The following is a 20,108-nucleotide window of genomic DNA, read 5'->3' on the forward strand; positions in this document are numbered from 1 at the left end:
TTATACGTATCTCTTTGAGCCTCAACAGATTGCGCTCGTTGCTCTTCCTCGCAAAAGTAAACATTACAATATCGTTTTCCCCTTAAACTCCGTAGGTCTACATTGTAATCGCAGCTGGCAAACACATGTATGTATTTGGCTACGATTCTCAATGAAAAATATTCGATGTCATCGTTTTCTTTTACTTTAAAAGTATAAATCTCTTAAAAGTAATCTCTCAAAGTATTCGAAAAATGTCAACGTTATACCGTTCGATCTTTGATTAATCGTATAACCAAGCTCGGTCGGTTCTGTTTTTATTATACAATTTCAATCTTATAAATTCTTTCGAAAGAATATTTCGTTAAACCATATCACACTTTTATTGCAATTAATCACGTAATGTTATAAGTATTATAAGGAAATTATTGCAATTCTAAAGATCACGTTAGTTAGCGAATTTCTTGGGAAAATAGTGCATTAAGTTTACCTTTTACATTCTGCACCGCGATGATGGATGGATGATGTTAGCTGATCGTCGTTACTTACCGTTCTACTGCAAACATGAGCGACACCCGGATTGCATAGTAACTCGAGTCAACCCGGTTACAAACCCATCACCTGCTGAAAAAGAATCACAAGGCAATGCCGGGAAACGAACCTGGATCTTTCAGGTGAGAGAGACCGCGATGTCGACCACTATACTACAGATGCGGAATTGTAGTATTATTTATGCAACAAATATTCGTAATAAGTATTAATAATAATAATAATTTCATAATGATACTCATAAACATAAATTTTCATAACTTTTACGATTCAATTTTATTTAACATTAAAATAAACAAATTTAATCGAATGAATTTTCCCTTACCACGCACGACTAATTATGGATCGTTTTTAATTATTATCGTACCGATGACGTATAAAATGAGAGAAATATTTATTTCCTCGTTCCCCTTCCACATGTTAACCCCTACATACACGAGTAATCCCTACCCCTTATATCGTACGAGCTCGGTCAAGCGATATCGTTGATAGGCGTGGGTGGCACCGAACATGTCGTCGTGGTAACCGTCATGAATTCTATAAACACAAGCACATTGACGTGTAAGAGGTTGAATGAAAAAACTGTCGGACTAGATCATACTGGATCTTCCTTTCCCGATGTGTAAGAAGACATGAATGCGGCGCGTCCCGCGAGCGCCGTTTCCGCCTGAAATCCCTCGTGAGCTATACTCGAAAAGTCTCATCGACGAGAAAATACCAACCACGACGATCAAAAGGACGAAGACGACGATAACAGCGTCCAACAGAAGTACGATGTCCGCCAAGAAAAACACCACGAAGGTTTCCGAGATCGACGCTCACGTCAGCAATCAGTACGACATCATTCGACGTCTCGGCAAAGGGGTGACTCATCCTGCTTCTTAGTGTTATCTTTATTTCTTTTTCTTAATTCTTCACGTGATTCTCTCTTAAGAACTCGACAAACTCTACTTTCTCTCTCTCTCTCTCTCTCTCTCTCTCTCTCTCTCTTTCAAATTTTAATATTAGATCTCTAACATTCGTTTTAACACGCGATATCATATTAATAATTTTTTTTCCGTTTTCATAGAATTGTTTTTTCTCTTCTACAACGTTTTATTATATTTTGTTCGATTTATCACGTACATGATACGTATAAATGTTATTCTTTGTTTTCTTTTTTTTTTTCTTTCTTTCTTTTTCTTTTCTTCTTCAAAAGTTTCTACGTACGTACTCGCTGTATCAAAGATTTTGCTCGGAACTGTTTATGATAATGAAAACACAACACGTGTATGGGCGATGAGAAGTAGAGGTCACCGGTATTACTTCCTATGTGTTCCTTTGTATTCCTTCTACACGATAAACGCGTACGAATTGCTTTGTTTTCCTTTTTTTTTTCTTCTTTCTATCTGGAGACCCTTTAGTATATCACGTCTTCAACTATTAGTTAAACGATGTAAGTCAGAGCGAACGTATATCTCTCTCGTATCAAAGAAGATTCTTAAATAAATTACGCGAATTCTTTTTCTCTCGTATCTTTCTTTTCTTTTTTTACTATCTCTCATCTCGAATAATCATAAAAGTTACAAATCTAATATTTTTTAATATTTTTCGAAACGAAGTATATTAAAGAAAAAGAATTTAATTCGCGGTTATGATATTAATTATCATCTTTTTCCTTGAGTAAAAAAATGAAATGTAAATTAAAAATGATATAGTACGATCGATAATTGTGTAGAAAATGTAAGCTTGGAGACAATCGATATGAAAACGGTTTGGAGCCATCGCCGTCACTGTCGCAACGAAAATAAAACTATTATCCGTCATTCGCTTAACTATGCATACATATATAATGAAAACGTGCAGCCTAACTCGATACATAAAAAATCAATTTCTGTCATCGCGAGAAAGAACGTCGTCGAGGTGAACGTTCATCGATCAGTGAAGTACTACAAGCAAAGACATTCTTGGCACGACGTTGAAAATAATTATGTTGATGTTAAAAAGGGGATAATTAAAAAAGAAAAGAAGATATTCGCGGCATCATATCTTCGTTCGACTTTCATCTAATTTATCATACTTCACTTTTTCTGGTAAAATAAACTTTACTCGTCTTGGAAGTTTTCTATCGATGATAAAAGAAGAAAAAGAAAATAAATTCGAAAACTTTAAATCATATGGAATGAATGAGTAAAATGCGTAATTAGAAATTGTTAATTGGATTAAATAATTAATGTCACTGCGATCTTTCAATACTTGGAAAGTTAGAAAAAATGTAAACAATTTTTACGATTACACGAATGTAGATCAATGGAGAGTGTGGGGAAAAGATAAATTCGGGTCAAGGAAAGTTTACGTCCTTCGTCCAATAGGATTTGTCGTTGAGGCTAACACGTCGTTTTAAAGAAATGTCGTTTGTCGTTCGACTTCCGACATTCTTCTTTGACCTTGTGTGCCATTCGGTACACGTATTTTACGTTTTCTTGTGTACTCTTTTCATGTAATTATAAGCCCAGAAAGAAAACGAGACCGTATTTATTTCGGTTAATGAATGAAATATTAGAATTAATTAAAATAACTCGTAATATCACTTTTGCACATAGACGGATAGACAAATTAAAACAATTATCTCCAATTCTACTCTCCTGAAGAGAAATTATTATCAGAAAATTGTTATTAAAATAACTTTTAATTTTATACTTTGAAAAAGAAAAAAAAAAGAAAAGAGATCGTTTGCAATTCTATTAAGAATATAAAATTAAAATTTATTAACTTTTCATCCGACTAATTAGATAACAAGGAAAGATTATTTGAAAGAGAATCTCTTGAAAAATAAGTAATTTAATTTCATATAAAAGAATGTAGCAAACGAAGAAGAACAAAAGAAAGAAAGGAAAGGAAAACATACAAAACATTTTTTAACAGGCATACGGCATAGTATGGAAGGCGATAGAAAAGAAAACGAAGGAAACGGTGGCAGTGAAGAAGATCTTCGATGCATTTAGAAATCAAACAGACGCACAGCGTACTTTCCGTGAAATAATGTTTCTGCTATCGTTTTCCAATCACGAGAACATCGTACGACTGATCGGCCTACACAAGGCGGACAACGATCGGGACATTTATCTCGTATTCGAGTACATGGGTGAGTTTTTCCCGATCCGAAGAAGAATTCAAAAAGGTCACATGCGTCGTTTCTCAGACTTTTGGCCTGAAACACGTTTCGGCCCGTTTCCTCAGAAACCGATCTCCACAACGTCATTAAGAAGGGCAACATCCTCAAGGACATCCATAAGGTCTTCATCATGTATCAATTGTTCAAGGCTATCAAGTATATACACTCCGGTAACGTCATTCACAGAGACTTGAAGGTCAGTATTTACTCTAATACGTAGTGATAAATATTCGACTGTTAACAACAAATAGATATCAAATAAATCATACGATAATGATATCTAACAGCCATCGAACGTCTTGCTGAACGCTCAATGCCATTGCAAGATAGCTGACTTTGGTCTAGCGCGATCCGTCACACATATCGGTGAAGGTGATGGTGAAACCGGAAGCGACCCAACTCTGACCGATTACGTCGCTACGAGATGGTACCGTGCACCGGAAATACTGATCGCCTCGAAAAGGTACTCGGTTCATATCTCGGTCGGAACAATTCTACGACACGCGACGAATCGATTTAACATCATCCCTTGATAGTTATTTTATCGATTTATTACATTTAAGACTAGACATTTAAATGCATAATCATTACATCTACAGTAAAAAAGAAATTCAATAAAAAAATTAGAATAATTGATAAGACAAATATGGTGACAGGATGAAAAAAAGACAGAGTAGCGTCCGCAAATAATTTATTTTTTTACAACAATTAATTTACGATAAAATTTACTAATCTACATACAATATATATATATATATATTTTTTTTTTTCTAAATTTATCAAGACGTTTCCCTTTAAGGTACACGAAAGGCATCGACATGTGGTCCCTAGGTTGTATTCTCGGTGAGATGTTGCTCGGCAAGCCTCTATTTCCTGGTTCATCGACGATAAATCAAGTCGAGAGAATAATGGCTACACTTCCAGCACCAACGGAAGAAGGTAATCCTTTATTTCAAAGAGGTTTTTGCAAAAAAATAAAGCACGATGAAATCTGTTAGATCATTTTCACTTCGTCCCAACGAAACTTTCTTTTTGTTTTTCCTCCCTTCAGACTTGATTTCGGTTAGTGCTGGTTATGGTACTAATTTGTTGGAAAAAAGTCCAGTTGGTCCAAAACGTTCCTTGAAGGATTTATTACCTGATGCATCGAAAGAAGCTTTAGATCTCATTTGTCATCTGATAGTGTTCAATCCGACGCATCGATTGACTGCAGTCGAAGCTCTGGAACACATCTATGTAGTTAGGTAAATATTACATGCACGTAAAATATGTTTTTCTTTACTACTCTCTACTTTGTTCCTCTCTTTCTACTTCTCTCTTTTTCTTTCTCTCTCTTTCCCTTCTTCTCTCTCACTGTTACTCTTTTATCCGTGAGTCATTATAAATAGCACGTTAAAATTAATATCAATAATATTCGGGCATAGTAATTACAGAAATAATATTATATTTGAAAAAAAAATGTACGATAATAGTTCTAACGATATTAGTCCTGCCCGTTTAATGAGCAATCATATTCAAATGTAACTGTAATAAAAAATGATGTTATTATTATTATTAAGCAAAATTATACACGTTAAAAATTATTTTCTATTATAACTTTATTTGCGAGAAATTATTTTGTTTTTTTTTTTTTTTTTCCCAATAAAATCTCTTTCTATTTTCCTTTACAATTAATATTTTTTCTTTTCAAATAAAAATATTGTATTCGTTGGAATATATTTTCTGAATAAAGAATACATTTTCAACGGAACTAACAAAACTACTCGACAAATTTAATATAAGTCAAAGTAATTCTTTTTCAAGTAAACTTACCGTAATAAGAACGAATACGTAACAATATTATATCTGGCTAAGATGTACACGTAAAATCCATTGTAACTTCGATACTAGTAATAGAATATTTTTTCTTTTTTCAGTTTTCACAGAAGAGGAAACGAACCTTCAAGAAGTACCAGCGTAGTACCATTGCTAAGGGACGACGTACAACTTTCAGTCGAAGAATACAGGAATAAGCTCTATGCGATGATGGATGAGAAGCATAGGAAGCATAAAAATATGCGAGTACCTTATTGTCATTTTTATATTTATTTAATTTTATCCTTTTTATTAATTGAATTTCTTGAAAGACCCGTTCAAATGTCGAATTAAGTTAACAAGTATTCTATCGAAAGTTTGAGATGTTCGCACAAAAAAAATGTCCTATTCGTCCGAACCAATATTAAACGTATATTTACATACATACGTATGTAGGTCGAAAGCGAGAGTTAGACGTCTCTCGGAACATATCAGAAAGGAAACGTACAACTCTACAAACAATGGAAACTTTGTAGTCGGTCAAGGTGACGTAATAACTGGTAAAAATCTTCGCTCTTCGTGCGGCGATCTGCGTAACAACAAAAACCATTTCCAGGCATCGCAACAAACAAACGGTAATAACAAACAAATAAGCCAACTTATATTAACTAATTATAGAAAAACATACGAGTCGAGAGAAAGAATGAAAGCAACGATTTGTTACTAGACCTGTCGATAAGTTCTATATTGCTCGAAGTAGACAGAACTAATAAATTATTCATATAGCACGGTCATCGAGATTTCACATCGTCCGTATTTAAGATGAAATTTAAGATGAAATTATTAACGAGTTCCAATGCGATGACTACTCGTATTCATATTTCATCTATTATATTTCAGATTGATCTTAATTCGAATTCAATTATATACATAAAGATATAATCGTGCTTCGATTTGGTATCTTTCAGATTTATTTCATTTCAACGTTTCCTTCTCGTTTCATACATAACTGTTTAATTCATGCATAGGCAAAGATAAAATTTAAAAAAATTGTAATACTTGAAACACTCATCTTTTTTAATTAATTATCACACCGTATGGAAACGATACGCCGGTTAATCGCATTAACGTCGACTCTAGTATCTCGAAAGCAACATTTCTAGTCATAGATTACATCTAGTCATGGATTATAAACTTCCGTTTCTTAAAGCACGAGCAAGTTTGGCAAACAGAAAAGTAATAACGACGTCACAAGGTCGATCAAGTGACGAAAGTGCTCGAGTTGGCAAAACGAGGACAATAAGTACGTCAGGGAATATATCGATACAAGATAATGCAAAGAATAATCTGCACAACGGTGAGATTAATATCGTTTTGTTATTTTCAAAAAATCAACAGTCAGGAGAATTTTCATTATTTATTAAAAAGAAATTCTATCGCGATAACTCGACGTATTTTAATCATAATATATGTTAAAGAATCGTTGAAAAATTCGATAGCTAATGGATTTGAACTTTTTACTTGTCTCGATTACAGGTAAAAATCCGACCTCTCAATATGCTTATAATCTTTCGAACGGTCATCTAGGAAATTTACCAGCGGGAACAACAAAAAGTTGTCTTTGTTTGAGTCAACAAAATCAACATCTGTCGAAATCTCAAAGATCCATACAATCGGATCAAGTGACAGCGGTAAGAAGCCCCTCATCTTCCATCGATCTGTTTCTTTCTCTCTCTCTCTCTCTCTCTCCCCTCTCCTTCATCCTCACATCTGTTTATCTATCTATATACCTCTTCGTAATTACTGCTCTCACGATAGTAAAGAGACGATTATATCGTTACAGGCTACTTGTCGCGTGGGATTTGCTTAGGTATCGTACACTATTTACACGTACTGTGCATGTTCTCTCGCACATCTTTTCACTTTCGCATTTTTGATTCGCATGACTCTTGTTAAATGAACTATTGCTGAATAATATTTTAATTAATTCTTTCCGAACATTTATTTAAATATTTCGTATATGTTGAACTTTGTATTATTTCTCTTTTTCTTTCCTTTTTTTTTTTTCTTTTTTTCGTTGTCATAAGTATAGCTTTGCAGTCATTAGAAATTGAGATAAATCTGGTTGATCGATTTTGTGAAAATCGTTATTTCAGTATGGCGCGAATGTAAGGTGTAACCAATTAGGAGGAACGTCACGCATGAAACTACGAAGAGGATGCGATAGGCAAACGCGTTCGACTCAGCATCAACGTCCGCCGATAGTAAACAACGTCGATCGGTCGAAAACAACGGCGTTGAAGTCATTGAATGAGACTAACGATTCGAAGCTCGGTTTATTAAGGTATACTAAGTATTTAACTACGATGTTAAACAACAACAATAATAATAACAACAGGGTAACGAAGCACTTCGTAACGACTTCTCCGATCAATAGTAACATTTTGAATGGAATCGGTAATAGCAGTAACAGCGGAGGAAGTGCAAGCAGTTCTGAACTTTATGCTCCTCGACGGTCGACTTCGCAATTTCAAATCGTTAGAAATTATTTAAATCAGACGTTGCCGGTTCATTCATCGTCGGTTCAGCGACAGCATCAACAACATCATCAGCATCAGCAACACCAACAACAACAGCAACATCATCACCGTCAAAAAGAAAGTCGTGGATCGGAAAAAGTTACGTCGAAAATGGACAAGTTTAATCCAATCAATAATTATTATCTTAAAAGTTCAACGTTGAAGAGACCAGAGATATCAAAGATTCAAACGAGACACAGTTTCGGTGGATTTAGTGTTCTCGATAAAAATAAGAACCCGATCGAAATTAGCTCGCGAACTATCGATAGTACCAATCAAAGTCATGGTATTATTACCGCTTCGGTTTATAAGGATTTACGTAATGGGATTATAAGGTGGTGATAAATGGACGAAGAGCTTCCGATAGAAACAGTGAGAGTGAAAAAGAAATAGAAAGGAAGAGGGAGAAACTATGATTCGTTTCTGTAATAAAGCGGAATAACAACGGATAAAATCGTGTTTTCGATCGATTAAAGAAATTCGCAGAAACGTATCATCTTACTCACTCCTGTTTCTTCGTCGAAAGTCATTTCGTCCTGGATAGATGTATACATTCTTTAATAAAAAAAAAAAAAAAAAGAAAAAAGAAAAAAACAAACAAACAAATAAACAAAAAAGAACAGAGATCCGAAGACGTTAGATGAAAAACGTGAAATTGCTAGTACTAGGTTTTCCTACGTCCGATATTTTTAAGAGTAACGTCTGAAATTTGTCGACGGATACATAAATTTACAAGTATTACACTGTTTACATCGGATGGAGAGAAAAAGAGAGAAAAAGAATGATAACAAAGAAGAAGTTTTCGTCCGTGTTACTTTCTCTTGCATGATGTTCTCACATCTTTGATTGTGTATCTTTATAGAGTAACTTACAATTAGTATAGCCTTTTAATATTCACTCGTCCACGTGATCGTTCATTAATAACATCTTGCGCGAGAAAGTCAAATGACAAAGCTTACTAGATCATTCGTAAAGAATTACGGTAATTATATAACGTACTTGGAAAGTCTTTTTTTATGAATCTTTTTATAAGTCCTTTGCGTTTGCTAAATCGCCATAAGAATAAAATTTGATAATCTCTTCGATCGATCTCGCAAGAAACAATCGAATCGAATCGAAAGAGAGAATCGAGAGCGTACGTCGTCTAAAAAAAAAAAAGTGCACATTGTAAAATATAATTTTTTAATAAAAGGAAAATAAAAAAAAAAACAAAAATAAGGAAAGGATGGCGGAGAAAAAGAAAAAAAAAAAAGATAAAAGTAAATAAAAAGAAAAACGTAAAAAAAAGAAAAATGAAAGACAATAAAACGTATAGTCTGCAATGTTCGAGAAAACGTAGTTGTGACGAATAAAAATAACTTGTTTATCCGTCAACATAAAAATACGTAGCACGTTCCAATGAAATGGATTTTCATTTTTACAAGAGAGAAAAAAAAATAATCCTGTAGTTTTCACGACCAATGAATGAATATCGAAATACATATGTACATCTTGAAAAATGATTAACCCGTTCTATCCTCGTTCGCAATCTTGAAAAAGTTATAATATCAGAAAGATTTAACCGGTTTCTTTCGAGAAAACGTGATCTCTCATTTTCTTTTCCTCTTTTTTTTTTTCCTTTTTTTTTTCTCTCGTTCGTTTATTTTCTACGAAAGAAAAGTCATTTTCATGTATGTACGGCACGAGGCAACGTTCTATCTCAACGATCGAACACTCTCATACATACTAGAAACCTTCGGAGACCTCTTATTGTGTCGCGTCCCGAAAGAGGATCCCTTTATGGCTTCTAAGGTTTTCTTTTCTCTTTCATTGTCAGCAGTACGACGAAACATATATTCGAGTTGAGATCTAGAAGTTAAAAATGATGGAAAACGTCGTACGTTATAGGGGAATTCGTCGTCATGTGCGTTTCTCGATTTGCGATATCATGGACAAAGTCGAAAGCGTTACAAAACCTTGAAACGTTCCATCCCTTCGTAACAAGGGCATCACGTTCGAATGAAGAAGGGGTTGCTCCGACAGCAAAAAACTCGAAAACATCCTTCGATTTCTGATTTCTTTACGTATATTTTCTTTGTTAGTATGTGAAGAAAAAAATCTATTAGACTTTAAACTCTGCTTATATGTTCGGAATTAAAGCGGACGTTATTATTCTGACTGAATTTTTATTTATTATTTATTTATTTATTTATCTTTTTCTTTTTTTTTTTGTTGTTTTATTTTGTAATAATTTTCTCTTTCTTTATTTTTTCTCTTTTTCTTATCGTTCTTATCGCAAACTTAGCAATAGAAAACAAATTTTTGTTAGGACTGGTAAAGTCGATAATTTAATGAATTCGCTTAAGACCATTTTACGTGAATATTAATGATACATTAATCTTTATTCAAAATACACAACACGATATGCTTTACACAAAGTAAAGTACACAAATATCTCCCAAGTTCGTCGATACTTTAGCTTTCGCTCCTATTAACCATGTTCCTTCGACATATTGTAATTGATGTTTAAACGAAATTCGTTTCTTCGACGTAATCCAACGTTATGATCAAGCGTGCAGTATCGTTGAAGCGGAAATACCACGAACAAATATTTACATGGTGCGTAGTAGATAATATTATCGACCTTCTTGAATCTCAGAATCGTTTATCAATAATGCTGTATCGAGAATCAAAAAAGTCATTGGAAAAGCTTTCGAAACGAAAATCGTCGTCGTCTTACAATTAATTACAAGATCAGATAATATTCTTTATTTATTTCTCCGAAATTCTATCCCTCTTTGTCTCTATCTCTCTTTCTTTTAGTCGATAATCCAATTAGCAATCTTTTTTCAATACACGTTCTTCGAGGGTCTACTATCTATAACGATACATCCTTCGTTCCCGGTTCGTTTCACATGGCCAATAAAAGTTCGGATGAAAATTTTACGACGAATAACGCGAGCACTATGAGACGTTAAATTGTCGTATTTCTTGGTGCACCAATCGATCGGAAGTACTAGAGTTTACGTTAAAAATATATACCGACCTGTAATTTTTTTTCGTTTGCTTTGTTTGCTTTCTTTTTTCCTCTTTCTTTTTTTCTCCCCTCTACGTTATCCACGATAACGTTCGTACGGCGAGAAACTCGGTCGGAATAAAAATTTAATACGTAAACAACATAAAATAAGTTCGCACAGTTGGTCGACTTAATAAATCAATTAACAGCCAGCAAACTCGCTATCCTCTACGAGTATAAAATACTTGCTCAAAAGTAGACACGAAGGTAGTACGAAGAAGTCTTTATCACTTAAAATTTGTCGTAAATTTGATCGTCTTACCCTATTTTCCCTGTAATTTGATTCCTTTCTCGAATTAGTTACGCTTAATCGATTATGGGTTAGCCATAACAGTTCGTAATTATCGATACTGTCCTATCAGAGAGAAAAGTTTCCACTGTGCGTGTTCCTTTGCGTACGTGTGTTCCTTTGTGCGTGTATGCGTGTGTGTATAGTGCCTGTTTCTGGGTATGGTCATGCATAAATATACGTCGAGGGGAATTTAATTAGCAGCACTTCTCGTCTTTGTCGACGAAAACGACATTAATTATTTTCCACATTTTTCAATTTTAACAATTTGAAAATATTTTAAAAGCTTACCGACACTCGATCGATTTTCCGCTCGTTCCGAATAATTTCTTGTTTAATTCTGTGTACAATTACGACGGTAATAAAGGGAGTACGCTAGGACATAAGAAGAAGATACGACAAGGGAGTCGTTTTCTTTTTCGTAAGAACAACCCATAAAACTCCCGATCATTCTCGCGTTAATTTCTTTTCTCTACCCATGGTCTGTAACTTTACACGTTACGTTATATCGTAAAACTTCAAGATAGGAAGAAAGAATGATTCCAGTCTACCCTATCAGAAGGCTAATCATCTTTATTTTCTCCGCTTCTATCCGATATTTTGCAAGAGGTTCTCACATGCGATCTATAATATTCATATTTAGCCACAACACGTCAATAGGATCAATTTTGGTAAACATCGGCAATAGGGGATCTATCGAAAGATTCTTATGAAATGACGAGTTATCTGAAGATTTATCGACGTTTGAAACGTTTACTGTAGGAAATCAATTTCATTCGAAAACTGTATGTATGGGAAAAGGTAATGAACGATTGAATGAATGAATGAATTATGATACATCAATGAAAGCACACGTTCTATACGTACATAAGTTCTAAATCTGTTCGACCGATCTTAAGTTTAAATTTCGAGTTGGGTTCAGGGAATTAAGTACAACGTCGATCGTCCATAGTAACAACGGTACATTGCCGTGGTTGACTCGCATCTGGATCATTCTTGTCATAACTCTGATGTCTATCCCGAGTAACGTCTACTGGTTTTGGTTCTATCTGCATTTGTGGTGTACCTCGAATGCTTCTCAACATATAACAACGACGATGAGGGCTCTGCTTACTATAGAAACTGTTATAACCACTGCTTGACGTTGCAGTTTCGTGGCCTCCCATAGGTATACAGCAAACGGGCAACATCTTTCTTTGACGCAAAAAGCCTCGTCTGGCCTCACCGACCGTACTGCATCCACCACATGCACCATCCGTGTCTCGGTGAACATCCTGAAAAAATATTCCCAAGACATCCAGAAAGTATGTACGTAATCGATAGAAATTATTTTATCTTTTATCTCGTCTTCTATTCAGTTTTTCCTGTATAGAAAGAAAAATGTTATATAATATGCGAAACTTATAATAATATAACGTTAATTTTTTAACGCGAATTAATAATTAATTTTTTGACCAAAAAAAGATAGAAATATACAAGCGTGTGACTTGAAAGTGTTACAAGGAATTAATTGGTAATTATACTTGTAATTTTCTTCTAGTTAACAGATTAATTGGATGACATTTCGATGCTTAGTAGTTTTGCAATTTTTATTCATAAATGGCATAAAAAATTGTACCGGAAAAAAGAAGTATATGAATCATTCCATACGACGAATTAAACGCATTTGATTATTAATAGGACGATGAAATTAAACGATAAGGCATATAGAAACGTAAGTTTAATTATTATTAAATCAAATGCTTCTCTAAAGATAAAAAGTTTTCCCTTATCGCTTCGATCACCCTCTTGCTTTTTCCTCGCATTTCTTTCGTAGTTACAAAATTCGATATAACAAGTAGATTATCACGCTCTAATATGTCTTAAATTTGCCTTTTTTCCGTATCTAGATTTCTATATTTACTCGTACATTGAAAGGCATAAAACTGTAAATGTAATGAATAATTATGACGCAGGAACGATTGAATTGTACGTGAAACGTGTAGTTCCGTTGTACAAAGTAAATTAAAAATCAATAACTCGTACTGCTTATACGTTTTATCAAATTCATAACTATATTCCTCGCGAAATAATGACTAACACGAAATTAATGCTTTTAAGAAAAAATATATAAATAATTATTATTCACATAAGAATCATTATTATTCACGTGAATTCAATAAGATCGTAACGATAAAATTTTCAAAGAATTATAAACAAGATTAAATATAAAATATTTGTAATTAGTATACTTCACGTAGGTTTAAATTATTGTTTAATGAATAGAATTTTTGAATAGTTTGCTCGTCACGAATTCGCTATAATTTTATAGACTGAACATTTGGAATTCATATTAGGGTGTCGCTTGATGAAATCGCTATAATCTCTCTTTCTCTTTCTCTCACAGCTACCCTCTTGAATAAGATGCGGGCTCTTAACTTAAGGGAACATTTGCTATCCTGCGGTCATATAAATTCCACGATAAAACGTCTACCATTCTATACGAACATTGGAAACGATCAAGCGGAATCGGAGGATCGCTGTCACGTATTAGACATTCTGTTATCTAATAAAAATAATCTTTTTCTTATCTCTTTCCTATCTATGTCTATATATTTTCGTTAATATCATAGGATATAAATAACAAAGAAAAAAAAAAGAAAGAAAGAAATAAAAAAGAAAAATACTTTAACATAATAGTTTTATCAAAAACGGTCACCAGGTAGAATTTTAAATGTATCTCACGAAGAAAATCGATCGCTGAACGAGATAACATTCGTGCCGTGTCGCGTCGTCTACGGATATAAGCTTAACGTTTCGTTCTCCTTCATCAATTTCTATTGACACGTATCGTCCGACGAGATAGTGCATATTCACAAGCACGATGCGTTATGTATTAATTGGAAACAGGCCACTCTGTAAATAGATATATCTCATAACCGTAGATCTGTCAATAAGAGATAAATTTCATAAATTTCTACTTTTCTCCTATGTAACATTCTTTAATCGTTCTATTAAATGATTTACGAGTAAGGTCATTTAGTCGCGAATCTAAAAATCTAAAAATTTCAATTGCAAACTTTTCAATTGATCTATGTACGAAAACGTTGAAATAATCGTACGTGTAACTTTGAGAGTAAAGATAAAGATTATTAAGAAAAAGCTAAAACAAAAAAAAAAGAAAATAAGGAAGAAAAAATTGACAGACAAATAATGCGATAACGATTTTATTGAGTAAGTTCTAACGAGGAACAAATAAATAGTGCAACGATATTTGTTGTCACTGTCTCGTGATTACAATCTAACAATTTCATTCATTTCTCTTGCGAAATAATAACATTGAACTTTCTTGTTTTCGTCTCGCGAAATTTATTGAAGAAGGGAGACTCTTCTTTGTATGCAAGATATCCGGAGTGATAAATTCGTTACTACTGTTTCCTCCCTTGTCGATAAAATTACGACGGTTAAACTCGAGGGTGACATCATTGCGCAATAATACTCGGTAAACGAAAGTTTGTAGAATCCGTTCTTACGAAAACAATATCTTGCAAAGACTCAAATAAAATAAGAGAGAAAGAGAAAAAGAGTTTTGAAAATAAGGTGATTAATTTCGCGTATTTCCGTCCGCGTTTATCATTCCAACGTAATTTAGTATTTTTCGAATCATTATCTGATTTATAAAAGTTTCATTTATATGTAAAAAATTAGAAATCGAGAATGACGAAATCGTTAAAAGCGAAAGAAAAAGTTAGACATCATTTTTACCAATTATAAACATTATTGTTTAATCAAATATACATACTTCGTTCTGTATTTAACAAAATAGTTGAAAAATTAACTACTATTTTCTTTCAATTATTTTTTCACGTTTAGTTACGTTCCTTTAAAATAATTTTCGAATTTGTTCTTAAGAAGATTTCAACTTAAAAAATAAAATCAAAAGGCGTATAAAAAGTCTTTACGGCGTAAAACATGCATGAGCTTTTTTCTCACCGTTCGCTTTTCTTGAAAAAGAGCAGAGCAGTTCACGACGGATTGAAAGGATAAATTGGAAATACGGAAAAAGATAAAGAAGATTTCGTAGAGAAATACCAACGAAATGATACATCGGTTTTACGGTTTACAATTTATCTCTGTCTCTCCCTCTCTCTCTCTCTCTTTCTCTTTCTCTCTCAGGAAAAAGGATATATATATGTATATATATATATATATATATATATATATACATATTATATACAAAAGAATTTGATAAAACATTTAAGCGATCAAATCAAATTAGAAAATTTGTGAATAATTTGAAAGAATTTTGAAATCTTACTCGTAATATTGATTCCGTAAGATAAATACGTATCTACATATATACATAGGCATATATATGTCTATGTATTCATTGATACAAATCATACGTTTTAATATCAAGGTTTTATTCATCTTCGCGTTATCCTCTTTAATCCTAGCAAATCCTCAGTTGTCTAGACAAGTTGACCTACGATCCAATCGTTAAATCCGAAATGTTCGTCCATTCTGGATATGAGAACGTAAAACAATGGTTTTAGTATGGTCCAAATAACAGGAATTCAATTTCACCCTTAGAGCAGTGGTTCCAAAGAAAATCATTCTATAGTTCAAATATATTTTTCGATAAAGAAAAATATAGATATGCAGAATTTCATTCGTTATTCCGAAAAGGAAGATTATTCTCTTAAAAATAAATAACAAAAGGAATGGAGATGAAAATCATAGAAAATCTTTGAACTAATAAAGACTATTATCGAGAACGAAGATAGACCAGCGTATTATTTTTACGTTATAAACGTTAATTCAACATTAGATTCCTCAAATTGTTCGAATATCGATTCACCGGTTTATTATGTTTCTTTGATGTTTCTAACTAAAAGATATAACTGCAAGTTAGTATAATTTGTAGTCATAAATAGAACTAGTGGAGGTATTCTTTCGCATCCCTCTGTGCTTTATCTTATAGCGAATTGTTATGGGATAACATAAATGTTTCTGCGTAGTAAAGATATCTAGCCTGATATTTATTTAAAAACAAGCAACAAAATAATAATGGTAGCTTTCTCGTCGTTACGGTTATTTATAAATAATGAAAAATGAGAAGATTTATTAAAAGATAATCAATTTAGGTTAATATTAAATATCCATTACGTGTAATTATTATAGAATAATAAACAATTAACTCTGAGAGCTTTTTAACACACACATGCATGCATGCACACATATACTTTCTCTCAGCGTTTTCAGATTTCATTATTTACGGATAATTATACCAATGAGGCATCATTTTGTCATTGTTTGTCATATATTTGTATATAGCGAACGTATAAACATTAATAAAACGTACTGATATTTTTCTTTTTAAAATAGAATTGGCAAGATAATATAAGAGAGAGAAATGACAATTTAGTCGTATAGTCAGGAAATTCCTAAGGTAAGAAATTAATTGCAACAGGATATATATTATACTTAAACGTCAAGCGTATCCATCTTCTGACCAAGTTTTCTTCATTTTGTACTTGAAGACAAATTTATAGAACGTTAATTGCTTTCTATATACCTTTTACGTGTTGCAAGAAATTTCGAATTTTTTTTTTCTTTTTTCTTAATTCCAAGAAACTTAATTCCAATAATACAAGAAAGAAATTGTTATTAAAGGAAGTTTGAAGAAAGCTTTCGAAGAAATTAAAAATAAATTGAAATTCATTCACGTACTGAAAGAAATCTAACAGTTCTTTGTTTCTTTCTTTCTATCTTGCTTTCTTTTATTCTTTCTTTCTTTCTTTCTTTAATATTTGTAACCAAGATAAAAGTTTCACGACACGTTCAACGTAAATCATTCATTTAAAATATGCTAACAGACTGGATCAAATATGCTTACCTTACGACGTGGCTTACGACGAACTAATCCACGTGATCCACGTCGAAGAATCTCTGCAACGCTTCTTCGAAAGTTACGTGTCATAAAGCAATAGACGATGGGATTGAGAGCACTATTCGCATGTCCTAGGAAGAGACAATAGGACAGGGCGTCGGTCACTGAAGAATATCCTTTGTCTGCGAATAACATTTTTTAAAAGCGATTACTTCTCTATAGAAATCATTCTTATTATCTATTAATTCTTAATAAAAACTATTAAATTAAGTTTTCACTTAATTATCATTAGATACATTAATATTTCGTTGATCGTACAGTGATATCAGATAATAACAAAAAGTATATGCAATATCATTATATTGTTAATATATATTGGTAATATATTCGCTTAATCATCGATTAAACTCTGGTAATTAATGAAATATATATTTGATAAATATTTTATGCTTAGATGATTAATAAAAAATAGTTTTTGCTAATTTTTTTGATTCTTTGAGTCACAATGAAATAAATTGATCTACTGTTGCATTCGTTTAACCGTTGGTTACAAACTCGAATAGTCAACGAAATATAGTAGTAATATGTTTTATGTTTAAATGATTAATAGAAATTCGATGATCAAATAATCTAGAAAAGAATATTTTCTTAAGTTTTTAAACAACTTCGAATTAAGGTTCGACGATAAAATAAATTCCAATATGAAGTATGCGCGCTTTGACCTTGTCCAATGTAGCTTGAAATGTTTTTCATTTGAAACTTATTGTCAGCGGAAATAAAGTGCCAAAGCAATTAAATACTTTTATCAAAACAAAACTCACCGACCACTTTCAGATCGACGAGCAGTCTAAGAACGTTGTAAGGAAGCCAACAAAGGGCAAAAAGCACTGCAAGAAGCAGCAATATCCAAGCGATTCGTCTTCTCTCACGTACCAATCGGAAGTTCTACAAGTAAACAGTTAGAAGTCGTTACTGTCTCTATTAAATAAAACGACTATTACATTTATCCGATTCATTGAAAAGAACGAAGAGAGAGAGAGAGAGAGAGAGAGAGATCGAACATCGTGTTATGTGATTAGGAAACGGTTCAATGAAAATTTCAAAGAAAATAGATGTGTCGTTGTCGATTTAAAGATAAAAAGAAAGCAAACGAACGAACAAATAAAACAAAGAATTAATAACGAGGGAAAAAAAGATTCATGAATGATACGAGTTCGCACGTACGTAACTTATGTCATCTTACATCCGTTTCTTTGAATAGCCTTTAACGAAGTCTACAAGTGTGACACGAGATCGAATCGTTTCTTATTTGACGTCATCGTAAACAGTATATACATATGGAATATGAAAGAATATCGGAGCTTCAAACATGTTTATGACTCGAGATACATTTCTTCTCGCTCGTTGGCTTGCAGGTCGGTTTAGATACGAGACTTGTCCGAGATAAAAATTTTCCGAGCGTTCCTGTATCATCTATCTCTGAGCTTACTGCGCGTAAGATTGAATCTTTTTTTCTGCTTCTTTATAAAAAAGAAGAAACTTTTAAAATGATAGCATACTTTTGAAACCCATTTTTGAGGTCGAAATAGATATATATTTATTCTAGAAAGAAGAATATTTGGATTGTGTGTGTTTATGAATGTATATTTATATCTCTTTTTCTAGTTTCATATATACATATTTCATATACATACTTATGATGTAAGATGTAAAGAAGGATCTCTACGTGTTTACAAATGTATTGGCGTATAAGATATCAATGAGTGTCCTTCTAATCCGAATGATAAATATTCGATAGTATATTGAACACAAATACAACAAACCGATAAGAAAAGAAATAAAACTATTATTTACTAACTTGTTGCGAGCTAGCACTACCCTTGACGCTGTCGCAGTCGAACGGTGGTTTCCGAGCACAAAGGGTCCGACCCATCATGGAGTAGGCCAATATCACGACGAAACCTGACAAAGGAAGAGATAATTGAGATCGAAACTTGGAGACAAAGAGGTATCGATTTTCCTGAAAAATACTCTTATATATAAGTTCTATAACGCAATAATATCGTCGATAAGAAAATGAAATTTCGTATATATATTTCTCATTTTTGATTCATCTTTAAATACGACTTTTGCGTGCTGCGTACGTGTGAGTGAGTGAGTGAGTGAGTGAGTGAGTGAGTGAGTGTGTGTGGGTGTGTGATAATCGTTCTAAAATTTACTCTCGATCATTTTCTTATTTTTATTTCATAATTTATCGTTGTCCTTTATTTCTCAATATGATAAAAATAACCTGTAAGAGAGTACGTACCAGGAATAGCGTAAACTAAAATAAAGCAGGCGGTACCGAATAAATCAGGCCCTATACCAAGCGGATTCAAATCTTCCGAGCAGATGTAGAAAGCCGGCGGCAATCGGGAAGCGCGTGTATCGTTGAGTGAAAAATTCTCTTGTAGCGTCCAAGGACCATGAAGAGTAATATTAACAAGATCCGTTTGAGGACTTTGGAGAGTCATCTGTCAAAGCGAAATCAGATAAAAATTTCGTACAAATAAATCGATTGGTGAATATCTGTAAGTACCGAATTATGTTTGTATTCACGACCACTCTTTCAAATTTATCAGAAGATCAAGTATCGGTTTTTATCAATCGACCATTAAAACGATTCCTATATTATCTCTGATAAGAAAAAATGTTTATATGTTTAATGATAATATAATCCTTTATAATCTTATACTTATTTTCTATATACCAAAAATTTATACAACGCGAAACTAATGAACTAACAATTGTATAATTTACAATTTTCTTTTTTATTTTTTTCATTAAAGAATTATTTC

At 33.0% G+C, this 20,108-nt stretch overlaps 2 protein-coding genes and 1 long non-coding RNA gene across 9 annotated transcripts in view; 2 read left to right on the plus strand and 1 right to left on the minus strand.

The window, feature by feature from the left end:
* The window catches only part of LOC122628265 (orexin receptor type 1-like), a 33,092-nt gene that overhangs the window by 3,124 nt on the left and 9,860 nt on the right, over window positions 1-20,108 (minus strand). For 3 of the 4 annotated variants that reach the window (XM_043810372.1, XM_043810373.1, XM_043810374.1), the window contains exons 5-9: window positions 19,580-19,784; window positions 19,130-19,233; window positions 18,093-18,216; window positions 17,278-17,453; window positions 10,405-12,673 (exon numbers count right to left, since the gene is read on the minus strand). In XM_043810372.1, the coding sequence (XP_043666307.1) occupies window positions 12,326-12,673; window positions 17,278-17,453; window positions 18,093-18,216; window positions 19,130-19,233; window positions 19,580-19,784 (957 nt within the window). In that variant the 3' untranslated portion in view covers window positions 10,405-12,325. Of the gene's footprint in view, window positions 1-10,404; window positions 12,674-17,277; window positions 17,454-18,092; window positions 18,217-19,129; window positions 19,234-19,579; window positions 19,785-20,108 lie in introns of those variants that run through there. The other variant, XM_043810375.1, reaches the window with a different exon arrangement.
* LOC122628264 (mitogen-activated protein kinase 15-like) lies at window positions 1,052-9,061 on the plus strand. 4 transcript variants are annotated; one of them, XM_043810368.1, is made up of 12 exons: window positions 1,052-1,392; window positions 3,433-3,652; window positions 3,748-3,878; window positions 3,970-4,145; window positions 4,482-4,621; window positions 4,734-4,926; window positions 5,599-5,739; window positions 5,933-6,111; window positions 6,687-6,833; window positions 7,013-7,167; window positions 7,633-7,820; window positions 7,914-9,061. In XM_043810368.1, the coding sequence occupies exons 1-12, from the start codon at window positions 1,165-1,167 to the stop codon at window positions 8,395-8,397; spliced, it is 2,382 nt and encodes a 793-aa protein (XP_043666303.1). In that variant the 5' UTR covers window positions 1,052-1,164; the 3' UTR covers window positions 8,398-9,061. The 4 variants fall into 4 exon arrangements, with proteins under 4 accessions (XP_043666303.1, XP_043666304.1, XP_043666302.1 ...); XM_043810369.1 differs by having other exon boundaries at window positions 7,944-9,061; XM_043810367.1 differs by having other exon boundaries at window positions 7,633-9,061.
* Window positions 12,573-13,968, plus strand: LOC122628268. The gene is made up of 2 exons (XR_006326994.1): window positions 12,573-12,707; window positions 13,786-13,968. It is a non-coding gene; the product is annotated as an uncharacterized LOC122628268 (long non-coding RNA).

This window comes from Vespula pensylvanica, chromosome 4 (genome assembly GCF_014466175.1).
Source record: "Vespula pensylvanica isolate Volc-1 chromosome 4, ASM1446617v1, whole genome shotgun sequence".
Classification (NCBI taxonomy): domain Eukaryota; kingdom Metazoa; phylum Arthropoda; class Insecta; order Hymenoptera; family Vespidae; genus Vespula; species Vespula pensylvanica.

Bases quoted from the DNA above. Each gene is read 5' to 3' on its own strand.
- LOC122628264 (XM_043810367.1), top strand. From the start codon at position 1,165: ATGCGGCGCGTCCCGCGAGCGCCGTTTCCGCCTGAAATCCCTCGTGAG. The intron at 1,393-3,432 runs GTGACTCATCCT...ATTTTTTAACAG, and splicing joins TTCGACGTCTCGGCAAAGGG to GCATACGGCATAGTATGGAA. The intron at 4,927-5,598 runs GTAAATATTACA...TTCTTTTTTCAG, and splicing joins GAACACATCTATGTAGTTAG to TTTTCACAGAAGAGGAAACG.